This window comes from Lonchura striata, chromosome 3, assembly GCF_046129695.1.
Source record: "Lonchura striata isolate bLonStr1 chromosome 3, bLonStr1.mat, whole genome shotgun sequence".
Taxonomy (NCBI): Eukaryota; Metazoa; Chordata; class Aves; order Passeriformes; family Estrildidae; genus Lonchura; species Lonchura striata.
Genome location: NC_134605.1, coordinates 33,588,620 through 33,605,830, shown reverse-complemented (window position 1 = coordinate 33,605,830; position 17,211 = coordinate 33,588,620). Strand labels below are relative to the sequence as shown.

At 45.5% G+C, this 17,211-nt stretch overlaps 1 protein-coding gene across 1 annotated transcript; it reads left to right on the top strand.

The window, feature by feature from the left end:
• Window positions 1–9,638: 9,638 nt before the first annotated feature.
• On the top strand, window positions 9,639–16,020 carry CYP1B1 (cytochrome P450 family 1 subfamily B member 1). The gene is made up of 3 exons (XM_021528110.2): window positions 9,639–9,683; window positions 10,447–11,457; window positions 13,100–16,020. Exons 1-3 carry the CDS (start codon window positions 9,664–9,666, stop codon window positions 13,710–13,712), a joined length of 1,644 nt encoding a protein of 547 aa, XP_021383785.1. The 5' UTR covers window positions 9,639–9,663; the 3' UTR covers window positions 13,713–16,020.
• The last annotated feature ends 1,191 nt before the right edge of the window (window positions 16,021–17,211 follow it).

Below are 17,211 nucleotides of genomic sequence, written 5' to 3'. Positions count from 1 at the left end.
TCTTCATCTAACCCCCTGATGAATTAAGTGACAAGCAGGCAGCCTGTAACCCTTTCCTGACTGTTTAACCCTGTCACAAGAGTTGGTTGTTGTGAATGCTTTATTTCAGGACTGGAGCAGGCAGTTTCACACTCTTTCTAATTTCTAGGTGCAAAAAACTTCAAGATTGGTTTGGATTTTTATTTTGGTGGTTTTTTTGAGGGTGTTTTCTTTGGGGGAGTGGGGATGGTTTTGGTTTTTCTGGTTTTTTTGTGCATCAGTGCTTACAGCAACACTAGGTAATTTTGCTACATTTATTAATAAACAGGTTGTGGACAGAAATGTTTTTGGGGTTTTTTGTTTGGTTGGGTTTTGTTTGGGTTTTTTAAATGAAAACCTTTGTTCCTCAGAGGAAGCCTGTAGAGACATTTACATGTTTATAAATATACTGACCACATAAAGACCAACTGTGTGTTTAAGAGTTCACAGATTTTGGGAAGTTGCTGTTAGATGCGAATTTTCTACACTTATATTAAGTATCAAGACAAATGGGGAAGAATTAAAATGCAGAAATGCAATACTTACAATTTTGGATTTTTAGAACCGAAAACCAGGGCAAATGGTAAACTAACAAGAAAAAAAAAAAGAGTTTTTAAAATAAAAACAAATTCCTAAGGAGGGTTGCAAACAAGAAGCTAAAAAAAAACACCAAAAAGCAAAGGAGAAGAGGGAAAATCAAATGGATTTATTTTGAAAGGTGATTCAGATAAATGCCTTTTGCAAATGGACCATGGTTGCCTGATGATTGTGGGCTTGTGAAGGTGGAAGGCAGAGTTGCATTGCTTGACTTAAAAACATTATTAAAGATGCCAGTCCATGTCCTACAAATGTAAACAACATTTTCCTGGATGCTGGCTGTACAAGGTCTGTCTTAAGCTAGAGAACAGGAGAACAGATATTGGGCAGATCCACATGCAATGATCACTCCCAGTTTTAGGGAAAATCTGAGGCAAAAAAGATTAAATGTGCTTATGTCCAGAAATGAAAACTTACATTGGTCTTGTAACAATAGGTCCATCTTTAACAAACATTTTATGTTTATAAAATGTTTAACAAACATTTTATGATGCCTTCATTTGTAAGAGTAACACTTGACCTTCTGTACCTTTTCCTGCTGTTTCTGAGAGAAGTCTGAGTAGAAGATCTGTCCCTTAAATCCCATAAAGCTTAATTTAACTCATGTTGTTCTCAGCTCCCTGGAGATAAGAGGTGGAGCTAAGAATGAACGGAATCCTTTCCCTTTCCTGAACCTCCAAACAAAATGTGTAATTAATTCCTCTGGTGCAGCCTTTAATACTAGGTTAAAACACATAGCAGCAATAAAACCACTGAAGTTTAAGACCTCAAGGTTAATTTGCCTAGCAGATAAGGACACTTCCATTCTGCTTGAAGACATAGCTAACTTGATGTGAAATCACTGAAAACAAATTTTTAGCGAACATCACTAGGCTTTCCCTGTAAGCAAGCAAGTCAGTGTGTGAGCTGAGCACTGGACCCCACATCTCCTTGATGTAACTATGTGTCTTCTGCTGTAACTATGCAATCCATGAGGGATGGATATTCTTTATATCTTGCTGAGGGAGTTTAGGTCAAATGAAACCTCACCAAGCTGTGTGGGGGCTGAGTCCCATTCAACAAAATATGGATCCCCTCTCTATCCAGGCCCTCACACTTCAGTGGAGGTACATCCCCACACACTCTGCCCTAAATCTGCTGACATAAATTATCACATTTGTAGCTTCCTGCTCCATTTCCAATCTTTTGCCTGCTATGCAAGAGTATGTACAAACAGGTGTAAATATTCTACCTGCCTTTTTGGCCTAATTTTCATAAAGCATTCATGATCAGTTGCAGGTGCAGCTGCCAACAACTACAGCCTGGATAACGTGATCATACATTCCTTGCCTGAAGAAAGGGCAAGACTTGGTCTCCATGCAAAATTGCAATACAGGCCTTTACATAAATGGTGGATTGATTAGGAACCAAATCAGGTTCTGTCACTTTAAAATTTCCTCCACCCTCCCTCACCTCCATCCATCAGTTGCCTGCAGCATGTATATTGAGGAATCGCGTGCAAACCTTACCATAACCCAAGGCTTAACATAAACTATGCTCTTTCAGGTCATTGGCAAATAACAGGTATATCCGGTTGTGCCTTTGTACTTGCCTGCACGCAAATTAAAAGCGCATGTAAAGTTACAATAATCAAAGTCAGTCAGGGGGAAGGGGAGGAGAGCAGGGGGATAATAACTGGGGGATCAGGTTATTTATCTTCACAGGGAAGCCACTGAGAGAAGCCTCTTTGCATGGCATTTACACCTCAAAAGAAAGATAGGGGCAAATCTGGCTCTTGGCCAAAGCCATCCCCTACAGCGCCCTACACAGTGCCTAATCCTGTCTTTTCCCTGCAGCTGGTAAAGATGCTGTTATCTCCACTGCTGCTACTTCTTCCCCATGGTGCTGCACAGCATTTTAAGCTTCCTCCTTGGCTGCAGAGTGAGTGTTTCTGTGGGAGACAACAACAGCCAGGATGGACTTTAGGCTGTCGTCATTGGAAGAATTTTCTTCTCATGGTCTCAGCTACTGCCGCTGTCACCTCCAGTGCATTGCTGCTTCTGCAGCTGCTTCCACCCTTATTCTCTGAGAGAGCCAGACTCTTCCTGCAGGGTGACCCCACATCTGCCCAGCCATCCCAGGGCAGGCACAGGCTCCCACAATGCTCTCCCTTCTAGAGGAAGCCATCAAGCCATTGTGCAGCTGCCCTGAGCCTGGGTGTGGATTGCTTGGGAAAGGGAAGAATTTATGCCAATTTTTTTTCATCTTTCTCCTTTGGTGTGCCATGAGATTAACAGACATTAGCAAATGCCTCTTCCTGGAGTATTGTGACAAGATGAAACCTGCCCTGATTGGCACCTGCAGTCTGTCTCCCTCATGGTTTTTGATCTGCCATTGCTGAAGGTTAGAAGACCTGAATAGCTCAGAAACAGACACTTCCTTGGGTTTGCTTCCAAATGCTAGAAGCATGTAAGTGTCAAGACCGCTTTTTCTCCTTGAAAAAAATTCCTGAGGGACAGAGGAAATATTTATTATTATTATTATTATTATTATTATTATTATTATTATTATTATTGTTACTTGTCTTACAGAAGAAGTCAACCATCTTGATCAAGACTTTAGCCCTTACAGAGAATACATTAAAATTCTCCTAAACTCAGTTTTCCATCACTGACCACAGATACCACAAAGGGAGTTTCCCTTATTCCATTGGCTTAAATATACATTCTCCAAATCTTTGTTCAAATTAAAAAATGTGCAAACAAATAACTCCCATTTCCCTTACCCTGGGGAAGAGTGTAAATAATTCTATAGGCTAGGGTATTACCTGCATACATCCCAGTCCCAAGTATTTGAGGAATTTCATTTACCACCAAAATGCAGTTAACGCTGGAGGCAAATGCACCAAACCCTTTCACAACAGAGCAGAGGAAGCCAAGAATGCCTGCTACAGAGGGGTGTGCAAACGTTACCTCAGCAGAATTTAATCAGCCAAATCACAGAAAGTCCTGGTTCAGATTCATGCATTTTCACCTGACAGGATACTTCAGTGGAGCTAGCGTAGCATACTCGCTGTTTCTGGTGGATGAGCTATTACTCTGCAGCTTTTTCACAAATACTATTCAACACTTTATTGACTTACAGTAGTGGAAGGGAGAAGAGGGGGGAGCATATTTCCTGACTCATTTGAGTAGGGCTACCTAGGAAGTGACATTTACAAGCAACTCCTTGACTGACATGAAATTTATTAGGTCCGTAACTTGAACCTCCTTTGGGAAATCCCAGCTAAAGGCCTGTCTCTTCATGATTAAAAGCTAGGGAAAGTCATCATGATGGAGAAATTATTGTGTTCCTCTTTGGTTCAGCTGCCATCTCAACAATCGATTTGTGCCCAGTGCCACCTCCTCTCTCAGAGTACCTGAAAACCTGAAAGCAGCAGTACTAAGGATAACAATGTTTTTAAATGCTGAAAACTTCCCATCATTAAATTTCAATCTTCTAGACAAGAAATTACTCCAGGTGCTATGGAATCCATATCTAACAGTACAAGAAATTTCAACATATCCATGTGATTGTGCAGGTAAGCAGAGCAGGCTTTCCAAAAATTATGATAGAAACCCAAAGAAAAATTCTGAAGTGTAACTTGGATTGCTCTAGAGGGGATCAGATTAAAATTGTGTTGTGTATTTTATTATTTTGACCACTTGTTCTGCTGTCAAGCACCAAAAATGGCACAAACCAAAACAAACTGAAGAACCGAAATTAACGATATTTGTATCATGGGAAATGATGATATTTGTGACATAGGAAATTATTGGTTGGGAAGTGGTGAAATGAACATTTATAGGCTGGGATAATCAATAGCTAGGACACTTGGGGGACAATATGGGAAAACCCATATTCTCATCAAGGAACTGCAAGTTTCTTCATTCATCTGCAAGTGCTTCACTGTCTTATTCCTCTGTAGTGAAGGGTCAACACCCTGCAAGTGTCTAAATCCACAGAGTTCCCTTAGCTGCAAACTCTGGGTTTTCCTTCACTTATAATTTTACTCTACTTTAATAATCTGGTTTGAAATTTTCTATTCCCCCCCAGATCCTTATTTTACATGGTAATCTTTAGAAAGCAGGAGAGTGAGCAGGCACAGCAGTTTGCCCACACTTTTGTGGCAGTGTGACACATTTGAGGACAGATGCAATAATGCACACCTTGAACAGTGTCTAATCTTTCCTAAATGTCTTTTAATCCATCTACTTCAGATTACTTCTTTCAGAGCACTGTAAAAGAATTTGCATAGTGTCAGTAAAAAGACACACAGAAAATACCATGGATGAGGGTCCAACAGTGTGTAAATAAGATTTTGCTCTTTTGCCTTGTAGCAGAAGGCAGTTTAAAATGGTTTCTCAAAAGATATTCACAAAGGTATCATCTCTGTATTTTCCTCTCAAGAAAGACTAAGTTGTATGGTTTCATCTAATACTGTCAAGAAAAGGTAGCAACTTTGGAAAGAAATATGTAGGAATCAGGAAAAATCAGAAGTTTCAGAATCAAGTTTTATGCTTGAATTAAGTATAACACTATGTCCTCATTTCTGTAATCATACCTGTATATTTCCTGTGCGGAAGCAGACCACAATGTACGCCTTTAATTTTTAAGTAACATGAAAAATGCAAACAGATGGAGAGGCTACAGTTCAGGCTGCCAGTGAGCTGAGCCCCAGCAAGTACTGGGAGGTTCCTTGCCTTCCCACAGCAGCTGCAGGAATTTGGCTCAGAATTAGAAGTCAAATGTAGGGTTTTCAATAGCAAGGCAGAATTGAAAATGTGAGCTGGGAAGTCAGTGGCAATGCAGGGAACAGTGAAAGTCCAAAGAAAGCTGCAAGTTAATAAAGGTTAAGAATGTGATATGCAACCACAAATACATATGCTTTAAAAAGCATACCACAAATGCTTTATTTTAGGCCACAGTGAGTGGCCTAAGTAAATAATCCTGAATCATGGTGCTGCAGCTGGCTCCTATGTATGCCTCGCACTCTGGGTAGCACTGAGGATGTGCCTCCTTCTATTTTGCTTACATCTCATGCTTGGCATGACTGGAAATCTGACAAACTGAGCCAAACCAGGAGCCTGCAGCAGAAATTATCTCACTACCACCCACACTTGTGGTGCTGCTGCTGCAGGCTGGCTTGAACACAGAGCCCTCAGTGCAGTGTAGATAAGCACAGATGATGACCACAGAGCCAGCAGCCATGAGGCTGTGAGCTGGACTTAACACACATTTTCTGCTCCAGACATGAAACTACTTGAATCATAATGGTAAACCTTCATCACATGGGATCACCACATAAACACAGTCTGAGTGAGCTGTTGCAAACACAGAGGTGTACAGGCTCTTATTCTGATTGTCGTCTGGCTGTTGTAGTGGTGATTTTCCTTGACTTATAGCAGTATTGAGACTAGAGTTGAACACTAGAGATATGTAAGTACATCTGTACAATTTTAAGCAGCCTGAAACCAATAGGATATTGCACTTGGTTACATTTCCAAGTGATTTGTATTTTACTGTTATGCTACTTGTTTATTCATCTTATATTGCACATACTTATATAGTATTGTGCAACACTCAGAATCAGACAAACAGAAACAACATTGCCAAGGATTGTTTAACAAAAAAAAAATGGCTTGGATCACTTTGCAAATGGTAAACAATTTGTACAAGCTCTAGGCTGAAGCAACCCCAGGATAAAACATTGCTCAACTAATGCACCTTGGGATTTTGTAAAATTAAGAGAGAGAAGGAAAAGACCCACAGTCCCAGGCATGGGAAAGAGAGAAATCTAGTGTGGGAGGGCTTTCCATGGAAAGATGCAAAGGGAAGAGGTAAGAAAAGGCAGCAAAGTCAAGTCCGTGAGAAATTCCAGCTGATGTTCATGAGGATTTATGAGCAGGTATTCAAAATCAAAGACAAGGGCTGCCATGGTTAAAAGTAAAACTAAGAACTCAGTCTTCAACACCTGATTTAGGTAAGTAATTCTTAACACTTATAAAAATCTCTTAGAGGTTAAGGCGTTTTCTTGGAAGAGGGAGGACTGCGGCAGACATAAAAATTCTCTCTAAAAGGGCACATGAAGATTCTTTAGGCTGTGCAATTCCCCCTCCTTTATCAAATTTTCACCTCCACAACAAGGATGCTCATCCACATACTTAAGCAACTTTATTCAGAGTCACAGAGGTACTGATATACCCCATAAACCCTGCATCTGGCATTCCTATCAAATCAATCAAGATTTTTAAGAGATTAGGCCTGATTTCCTCTCCCTTAATCCCCAACCAACTCACTTGTCACCCTCCAACTCCTTTTCTTTTCCATATATTATATTAAGTAGGATTTTCTAGACTTCAGAAATAATTAATTTTATGTGGCATATATTTTCAGTGATTCAGTCTTAAGTGCCTAACAAAACTAACCAACTCAGGAACCTGGGACTGGTTTCAGTAAGACCTGCATCTCAATCATCTCCCTAGGACTGGGAAAAAAGAACATACATTCTCTAAGAGCAATTCTGAACTCCTATGAATCTACAAACAAAAGAGGTGAGAAGAATAAATATAGAGGTAGGCAGGAGGGCAATTTGTAGAATATTACAGAGACCAAGGGACTAATTAAGGTCACACAGAATCAGAGCCTAAAAAACTGGGTGAATCTTCAATGTATACAGTCAGAAGAATACTCAGGCTGTAATAAATGCAATAGGGAGTCAAAGCTGTAAATAGTACAGGGGGACCAGGTAGTACTATTACCACAGAAGAAAATATCTAAAATAGGTTTTCTTTCTTTCCTAATGGTTACAGAATTCCTGAAGACCAAAGAGAAGTGAAATAAGAAATAATTAATGTTTCCTTAGAGCATAAAAAAAACCCCAAAGTACCAGGATTTAAAACTCCTAGGCTCCTGCCTTAAATTTTGAGTTTGCAAGTCATGATAGTGGAAATATATTCTTTTCTCTGTACTTCCTGCAAGCAGCCAGGAGCAATCCAATTGCAATACAACTAATTTAGTTGCTGAACCAAAGAAACGGTTTAGGGCCTAACTAATAAGATTTGGAATGCCTGGAGTTTAGGCAACTTTTTACCACAGTCACCAAGAAAAGGGAAAATTTACCTGCTGGCAATAAGAAATGCCCAGCATTATAACATAAAGCACAGATAACTGATCCAAGCTAGTCCTTACCACCCAGCCCCAGTGCCTGGAACAATTCTTCTGTTCAGTGGCAAAAGATCAGTGTTACCCAGACCTCTTTCTGGAACTTTGCCAGAAGACATCCATGTCTCTTTGACATGAGACAGATAAAAGAGGAAGCAGTGACAACTTTTCCACAGATGAGTGGTTATAGCAGGTGAAATTTGGGTTCAATCTTCTGATAGTGATGGAGATATCAGAACACCCTAACCTTAGTCCCATAGGAATGGACCCTTCAAGTTCAGCCTTGAAGTGGGGCTGGGAAAGGGAAGCTCACTTTTCCTGGCACTATTTAGAAAAGTGGTTTTGACACCTCTGTTACTTGGCAATAGCAGGAAGAAGCTCCAAACCAACAGATGATCCGAGGCTGATGCTAGTCTGAGCAAGAAGGAGCATCACCATCTGGAAGAGCCTGGGACAGTGACAACAGGGAGGATTACACTTCTTACCAAAGACAGAAGCAGTAGCAGCCTGGCCAGGACGCGGCTCACATCCTGAGCTGGGCTGACTCCCAGCATGTAATTTTATCTAATCCTTAAATGCTACCAAAACATCGTATTTACTTCTCATGCCGTGACTGTAAAGAATCTGAAATAAATGTCGTATTTTCATGTTTTTCTCGTTACTGCAAAAAAGACAAGAACAAAGCAAAGTCGTTCTGTTTCCTTGGGGAACGATTTCCTCCCTATCTGGAGGTTTTGCCGTCCCGGTTCCCCCGGGGTACCGGAAAGCCCGGGGGGGCTTGGAGCGCCGTACCCACACGCCTCTCGCCAGCTCTCCCAGTGCGGGCGGAGGCGCCAGATTTAACAGTAAAAAGGCTCCGTAAGCGGGAGAGCAGCGAGCGCAGGGCGGAGGCCAGACTGGAGGGCACCGGAGCCGGCCGGGGGGCGAGCTGCCCGGGGCTTCCCAGCCTCATTCTCCCCGGAGCTGGTGTCAGGTATTGCGAGGAGAGGTAGGGGCCCGGGAAGGAGATGGCTGGAGGCTTTCCAGCCCCGGCTCACGCAATGCTAACTCCGCACGCAACGGGGAGGCGACAGGCGGAGGAGGGGAAGCTCTTCGGCTTCCTCAGCCCCTAAAAGATGCAGGCGAGACTTCGCCTCCCGACAGCGAGAGCTGCGAGCCCGCCCGCCACCCCTCTCCCCTCCCGGCACCTCCTCCGCTAAAACTTTTGGCCCCGGCTATAAAAGCGTCCGCGGCTCAGCCGCTCCGCTTGGCGAGGGCCCAGGGGCAGCTGGCAAATAACTGCGACCCCTCAAGCCAAAGGACGGGGCAGGCAACGGCGACTTGCCAGCGGGGCCGTCCGCGTCCCGCCCGCACCGCGCCGCGCACCGCGGATGCCGGCAGGTATAAAGCCGGGAGTGGCAATGCTAGGCGTCCAGAGGTGGCGGCTCCGGTTCCGGCTGAGTCTGGGAGCAGCGGGCCATCCTCTCCGCGCCCTCTGAGCCGCTTGCCTTTGCTCCCTGCGGCGGGCTGGGCTGGCCCCGTCCAGTCCCCGCAGGCCAGCAGGCTGGTGGGAGGGAGAGAGAGAGGGAGGGGGCGCAGCAGTCCGCTCGCTCCCGGTCCGCTCCCGGAGCTGCTCGGGGCAGGTGGCTGCCTTGGGGCGAGAGGGTTAAAGAGCTCGGAATGTGATAACTGCGCTGGGATCGGGCGCAACTGGCATTTGCCTGTACATCACCTGCCAAGCTCCGGGTGACAGGTACCGGGGCTCTTAATGAGTTTCCCAAAGGCTTGGATCTGAACGCCGCCGTCGCCGCACTCCTCGGAGCCGCGGCTGTCCATTAGTGCTGCCGCCGGCTGCACAGCTCCTCTCCATCCTCCTCAAGGTCTCGGATGGAAGCAGTGTGCAACAGGTCAGTTCTGCTACAGGAGCCCGCCTCTTATTTCACCCCTTCATCCTCTCGCTGCTTCTGGGAGGCTGGAGCGGGTGGTCCCCGGGATGGGAAGCGGGGCCAGTCAGCACTGCCACGCTGAGTCCTCAGGCATCCTCCGCCGCCCACCCCCGGGGCGGCAGACCGCCAGCCTGCGATGCCGCGACGGGTCCGAAGGCGCGGGGAGGAGGGAAGGGCTCGGGACGGAGAGAGCTCCGTGGCCGCGTGCGTTTCTCCGGAGCAGCGGGAAATTCCGACAGTGGGGAAGGTAACCCGTTTCTCGTAGGGGCTTTTTCGCCGGGGGAAGCGATGTGCAGCGCCAGAATTAACCAGTCCCCGGTGCACGGCAATTGCCTGCATCTGCGGAGTCTCGACAGCCGAGAGCATCCTTCTGCTTAACCGTGCCTCTCTCGGCCGTGACCTATTGGATCTCTCGCTGAGAACTTTCCCTACAGGCGGAGAGAGAGCAGCGGCCTCTCCGCCAAACACGACTTCGATCTCTTATTAGGAGTTTGACACTTGATTATCGATTATCCCTTGTTTCTCGCATAGGATTCAGGGGGCTTTAGGCACACGAGGAGCGCATGGGAAGGACTTGCCTGGACTCCGAGAGCTGGGACAGCTGCCGAGGCTCATCTCCACCACACCAGTGGGCTCCGTCTGGGCTTCCCCTTACCCGCGGGACCTGAAGGTCCCCCCACGTCGCGGGGACGCTGCCCGCTGAACCTTTCTCTTTCCCTTGCAGCATGGTCCTCGAGAGGCTCGGGGAAGCGCTGCGCGGCATGCCCCCGTTGCAAAGCTCCCTCCTGCTCCTCCTCTGCCTGCTCGCCGCCATCCACCTGGGCAAGCTCCTCCTGCAGCATCAGCAGCGGCAGGGCCAGCGCCGGGCACCGCCAGGCCCTTTCCCTTGGCCCCTGATCGGCAACGCGGCGCAGCTGGGCAGCGCCCCGCACCTCTCCTTCGCCCGGCTGGCCAGCACCTACGGCGCCGTGTTCCAGCTGCGCCTGGGGCGCTGGCCCGTGGTGGTGCTGAACGGGGAGCGCGCCATCCGCCAGGCCCTCGTCCGCCAGGGGGCCGCCTTCGCGGGCCGCCCGCCCTTCCCGTCCTTCCAGCTGGTGTCGGGCGGGCTCAGCCTGGCCTTCGGCGGATACTCGGAGCTCTGGAAGCTGCACCGGCGGGCGGCGCACGCCACGGTGCGCGCCTTCTCCACGGGCAGCCCCGCCACCCGCCGCCTGCTGGAGCGGCACCTGGTGGGCGAGGCGCGGGCGCTGGTGGCGCTGCTGGTGCGCGGCAGCGCCGGCGGCGCCTTCCTCGACCCCTCGCGGGTCCTGGTGGTGGCCGTGGCCAACGTGATGAGTGCCCTGTGCTTCGGCCGCCGCTACAGCCACGGCGACGGCGAGTTCCTGCGCATCGTGGGGCGCAACGAGCAGTTCGGTCGGGCAGTGGGCGCCGGCAGCCTGGTGGATGCGCTGCCCTGGCTCCAGCGCTTCCCCAGCCCCGTCCGTGCCGCCTACCGTGCCTTCCGCGACCTCAACCGCGACTTCTACGGCTTCGTCCGCGGCAAGTTCCTGCAGCACCAGCGCAGCCTGCGCCCCGGGGCCGCCCCCCGCGACATGATGGACGCCTTCATCCGCCTGCAGCGGGAGCAGCCGTGGCTGCAGCTCGAGCACGTGCCCGCCACCGTCACCGACATCTTCGGCGCCAGTCAGGACACCCTCTCCACCGCCCTGCAGTGGCTCCTCATCTTCCTCATCAGGTATGTGCCGGCGGAGGCGGCAGCACACCGCAGCGCCCCACCGGCCTGGGACATGCGAGGGGACATGCGAGGCCGCCCGAGGTGCGAGCGCCCGCGAGCCCCGGGGGAGCCCCGTTTAAACCGCGCCTCATGGGCAAAGGCTCTGCTGGGAGGGCTCCCGCCGTCGGCCCGAGCCAGCGCATGGAGCTCCGGGTCCGGGCATAGCCGGGGACGCGGCCCCGGCAGGGACCCGCCGTCGGGTCGCGGGTCTGCGGGACCGGGCAGCGCCAGGTGCCCCAGCGGCCTCCGATTAACTAACACGGAAGCTCTGGGAAGCCTGCCAGAAAGAGATAAGGAAGTATAAAAGAAAATAAATCCCACCCTATTCAGGCGGTCGGGTTATGGTGCATAAGAAGAGGTTGGCAGAAAGGCAGCCGAGTAAAAGCCGAAAGTAACAGATTTTAGCAGGTCAAGATCAAGGAGATCATAGGAACAGGATAACAACTGCTTAAGCACGATAAAGAGTTCGTGCACCGCTTTACAAACCCGCTATTATGCTGAGCTGCCGCTGTGTGTGCCTTCCTTGCCATTGCGTGACTGGGCAAGGCAGACCCCTTGGGCAGCCGGCGGGAGCGCTGCCCTGGCACTGGCCTGTTTGCCGGGGAAATGCAGAGAGGGAGGGTGGTTTAGGAGAAGATGCCATTACACCGACTCTCTTGCCTATCCTCGCTTTTTCCTTCATCGCCTGCTTAATTTGTAGTCATACGCAAACATTATCTACTCAGTCGCTTCTTGAAAAACACGGAAATATTTAACACTCCAGTTTAAGGGTGTGATGCCCCAGTGTTCACGTAACTTTTGGGTTTCTCCCAATTTCTCATGTTTGCCCAGCATTTGACATGTGAGTCTGCTGCAGGAGAAAAAAGCAAAGATGCAGAAGCCAAACTTGAATACTTAAAGCAAATGAAGGCTCCTGGGCAGAATGTAGGCTTTTAGACAAGAAAAAGATATATTAACATTTTGATCTTATTTGGTTACTGTGTAGCCTTCCAAACTGTCCAGACTTCAAGACAGTAATCTTTAAATACATTATAGGGAAAACATAATATGGTATTAATTAGAAAGTATCTTTTCAAACTAAAAGTTGGAACCTCATAAAGCCATTCTGACAATTTAATAATTGGGATTTTTTTTCTAGTTTAGAAACCTGCAGGCTTTCAAAGGTATTGTGTCTAGTGATAACAAACTCCATGCTAACTTTTAGAAGTCACATACAGAGTTGGAAAACCAAATTCTTGTTCCCACAGAAAATGCAATACTTAGAATAGACAAGTAATTCTAATTTTAGAATTAATTTTCAAAGTTGGATTAGAATATTCAGTTTCAGCACACTTTAGGCTATTGTTATTTTTTATGTTGAGAATCAGTTACATGGGATATTAAAGGAAAAACTGAGCAAATCTAAAATTACACCAGTGCATGGGAAGTCTGGTTTTTTTTCTCTTAAGTTTTCAACTGAGGTCTACAAGTTTAAACCTTGCTCAAACTGCATCATGTAGGATAGCAGTGAGATTCTGTGAAAAATGTTTGCAGCAAGGATTATTTGTAAGAAAAATTCTTTGAAAGTGTTACATATGCACACACATCTTGCTTTAAATGACAGGTATCCGAAAGTGCAGGCTAAAATGCAAGAAGAAGTGGATAGGATTGTTGGAAGAGACCGTCTGCCATGTGTTGAAGATCAGCCTCACCTGCCCTACATCATGGCTTTCCTGTATGAATCCATGCGTTTCAGCAGCTTTGTGCCTGTGACTATCCCACATGCCACCACAACCAACACCTTTGTCATGGGCTACCTCATTCCCAAGGATACTGTCATCTTTGTCAATCAGTGGTCAGTGAATCATGACCCAGCAAAATGGTCCAACCCAGAGGATTTTGATCCAACAAGATTCCTGGATGAGAATGGGTTCATCAATAAAGATCTCACTAGCAGCGTGATGATTTTCTCATTGGGAAAGCGTCGGTGTATTGGAGAGGAGTTATCCAAGGTGCAGCTCTTTCTCTTTACCTCCATACTGGTGCATCAGTGCAATTTTACTGCTAATCCAAACGAGGACCCTAAAATGGACTTTACCTATGGGCTGACCATTAAACCTAAGCCATTCACTTTGAATGTTACGCTCCGAGATACGATGGATTTGCTTGATCAGACTGTCCAAAGACTGCAAGCAGAGAAAGCAGCCGGTGAAAGCCAGCTGTCAGCAAATGCCTAAGCAATAAACCTTGCATCTACAGATAATCCCCCTCTCTCTTTTTAAATCTATATAACTCATAGCTTGTTCTGGTGATATTTTTGGTACACAGCCAATATTACATGCTATAAAAGCAGGAAGAAAAGTTGCACAAGGTATAATTCAAGTCATCTTTTTAATTCTACAAGGAGAGCCAGGGGTACAATATATTAAATGATAAAACATATGCAATTTGAAAGTAAGCCTTTTCTTTTCTAGCTTGTTCACAGAAGTTGTCAATGTAAAGTGCTTTTTATCTACTGACTGGTTGGAGCATCTCCAGGAATTGTCTCTATAATCCTTTCCATATCTCCATGCTCTCTGCCTTAACTCTAAGTTTGCCTTCAGTGACTACTCCACATTCAGAAGTGAAATCTCTTATTAAAAAACAAAGAAAAGCAGTTGCTCAGAAAACTGCAGCCTGCTTCTGAATTTACTCTTCTGGAAACTACCATAGGCTCATGGCAGCTCTGGTGTTCTGGCTGCTGGGATGTACATTAATGCCTCGATAATAAATGTTCACATGATTTTTGGTAAAATGGCAATGTAAAGTCTTGCTTGTAAGCATGTTTGCAACTAAAATTCATGTCTTACATGAAAATTAATAGAATATTCTACTATAGTAACTTTCCACAAAATTTTGAAAGATCAGAATTTTTGTCACTAGATGGCAAGGGTGATACAAATCATAATGTTATCCTGTACATTAGCATATTTATGAACAAAATAAGTGTTTGAATGAGATTTATAAAGGTATAGCTGAACGTTTTGTTTCTTTAGGAAGGAGTTAATACGGGTGTCCCTAAGCACATAGGTAAGTCTAGTAAAATCCACATTGGCCAAGGTAGACAGAAGTGAGATTGGGGGGGGTTTATATTAAAATATTATTGCCACAAGCCTCAAGCAAAGCACACAGCAAATAATACCTCTACTCACTAGTCATTCTGTTAGGTTGAGTTAAATAGTATATCTTAAAATCAACTATGTACTTTTAGCACAATTTGTTTGGAACAAAGTCCCAGAAGGAAAATAAACATTACATGTCCTAATTAAAGTACCCATTAACGGAACAAAAAGTTCTTTTACAATATTTGTGAGGCAAAGTTCATAATTTTACTTTTTAAACACCTCTTATTTTAAAGTAAAGCACACATGAAACTATGATGTGGAACCTCCAGCTAATGTTTGTTTCACAAAGCTGCATATTTCTCTAGAAAGCAAACAGCCCTATGTAAATGCCCGATTTGAAAAGTGTTGGGCACTTCTTTGGAGCTGCTATTTGCCTTTAATTGCATATGAAATCCATCAGACATGAGAGTACCTCACATCACTTGCTGTGCTCAGCAACAGTTATAGTTATCAGTATCAGATAAGGTATTAGCAGAGCTAGAAAAACAAGGTTACAGTGCTGCACAGTGAAGTAGCTCTGCTGAGACCTAAGCAAGTAAGGATTTGCACTGTGACTTCTGATAGATGGCCTGTCTTAGTGACACTGGCAGCAGGGACAGAGCTCCTACTGGCACTGGGAAGAGCTGGCTTAACAACCCCGATCTTACCTACAAGTTTGCTACTGATTTAAAAAACCTGAATCAAGCCTGCAAGCACTGCTCTATAACCCCACACAGTACTAATGTACCTGGTTAAAGTCTCTGGCTTCATATGGTATCTATTATCTGGTTTAGAGCTAAAAAAATCTTTCTGCTACATACACATGGAGTAACCTCAGGTGTTTTTGTGAATTACGTACAAGTTTGTGATATCCCAGAACTTAGCCTATATCTGTGAAAAGCTTTATAAGATACTCAGCATTTTCATATGGAGATCTACATTAGATCAAATGTTAGCAAGACAATTTTTCTTGTACTTTTGTAAGTGCTGTTATTAAAAGAAATAAAGTATGTAACCTATCTGAATAGCTATTCTAATGCAAGGATCATCAATTCATATTTTAATAAAAAATGTTTTTTGCAATTTTTTACCCTTCCAAAAGCTGTAACTATGCATTGGCTACTAGTGCAAAATCCATCCACACTGCTCATGTCAGTCAAGAGGTTACATGCTATATAGCTGTTGGTCACATAAAGCCACATGTACTCTGTGAAGTTATTCAAATTTAGTAGCACCTATTTAGAATGTATGCAGTCATTTAGCAAGTTAAATTCTATGGTAGTTCTGAGATGTATCATTGTGTTACCAAAATATTAAATAAAATTATTCTTACACTACCTTGCTTAGTTTATATACAGCTTTCTAACATCAAGATAAAGAAAATTGAAATTATTATTTCTGATTTGGAAAGTATTATAATTTTAGATATTTGTTCATATACTTTGCACCTTTTTCCCCATTCCTGGATTTTAAGGTTTTTCCTCCATGCTGCCCTTACAGTTCTCAGGTCTGTCTGCCTTACATACCTTGCCATCTGTGTTCAACTTCCTAATGCTCCTTGCTAAGAACATTCCCTGCTGTTTGCCTCAGCATTGATCTGAATTCTCCCGTGTCTTCTGCTTCTTCTGTTAATCTCTCCTCAGCCTGCACAATCTCCTCTGCTATGTCCTTCCCTCTGCCATTTAATTTTACTTCCACCTTCCCTGTTTTCAAGCCCACAGACTGGTTTTCCTTTCTTTTTCCCTCCCATATATAGTGCTGGCATCTATATACTCTTGACACTGGAGCACTGACCAATTTGTGCTCTTTTAGCCTGGGTATATAGTCAAGAGTGCCAGGAACAGAAATCTCAGGGCCGAACAGGCCTTGACATGCCCTTGCAGAGCAACCTCTCACAAAATGAAGGCAACCCCATTGTGAAGGGCAGCTGTTACTGCAAATGTAAAGCATTTCTTCATGATGAAGTATCTCCCCCACCCCTTGGTCTTCTTTTCCTCAGTCTGCTACACAAGCCTGCCTGCTTTAGAGCTGTCTTAGAAATGACCATGTTTTCCCTAACCCCAAGGGAGTGGAACAAGATCCGGGTGGGACAGGAGGCTGAGCAGACTGATGAGCAGTAGTTTCCTTCTGATTTGAGATATTTTCAGCTGGAGTTTCTCACTATGGGGGCAGGATGTAAGTTCAGGCTGAGTTGGTGAAATCAGGAGCACAAGTTAAAGACAACTTAGAAAGTCCTCCTAAGAATAGCCAAGGGCCTGTGGAGTAGGTGTAGTGTCTAGAGATAGGCTGTGCAGTGTGTACATGGCAGGGGCTGGTCAGTGGGACAGCACTGATTCACAGCAGGTGTCCCTGGGTAAAAGCCAAGAGTATCTCCCTCACCAACTTGTGACTGGGTCACCACAACAATTCTAGACAAATACAAGTTACTCTTTCTTCATGAAGAAAAGCAGGAGGAATCTAGGCAGCTGTATTCAAGGCAAGAGTTCTCCTTTAAAAGTCTTCTTGCCCAGGTTATAGTGATCTCAATGGGTTGGGAAAGCCAAATGTCATCTAATGCTTGTTTTCTCTGCATATGTGCACACTCACACACTCA

Excerpts from the sequence above, each read along its gene's own strand:
- CYP1B1 (XM_021528110.2), top strand. The coding sequence starts at position 9,664 with ATGGAAGCAGTGTGCAACAG. Across the intron at positions 9,684-10,446 it reads ATGGAAGCAGTGTGCAACAG|CATGGTCCTCGAGAGGCTCG; the intron begins GTCAGTTCTGCT and ends TTTCCCTTGCAG. Across the intron at positions 11,458-13,099 it reads CTCCTCATCTTCCTCATCAG|GTATCCGAAAGTGCAGGCTA; the intron begins GTATGTGCCGGC and ends TTTAAATGACAG.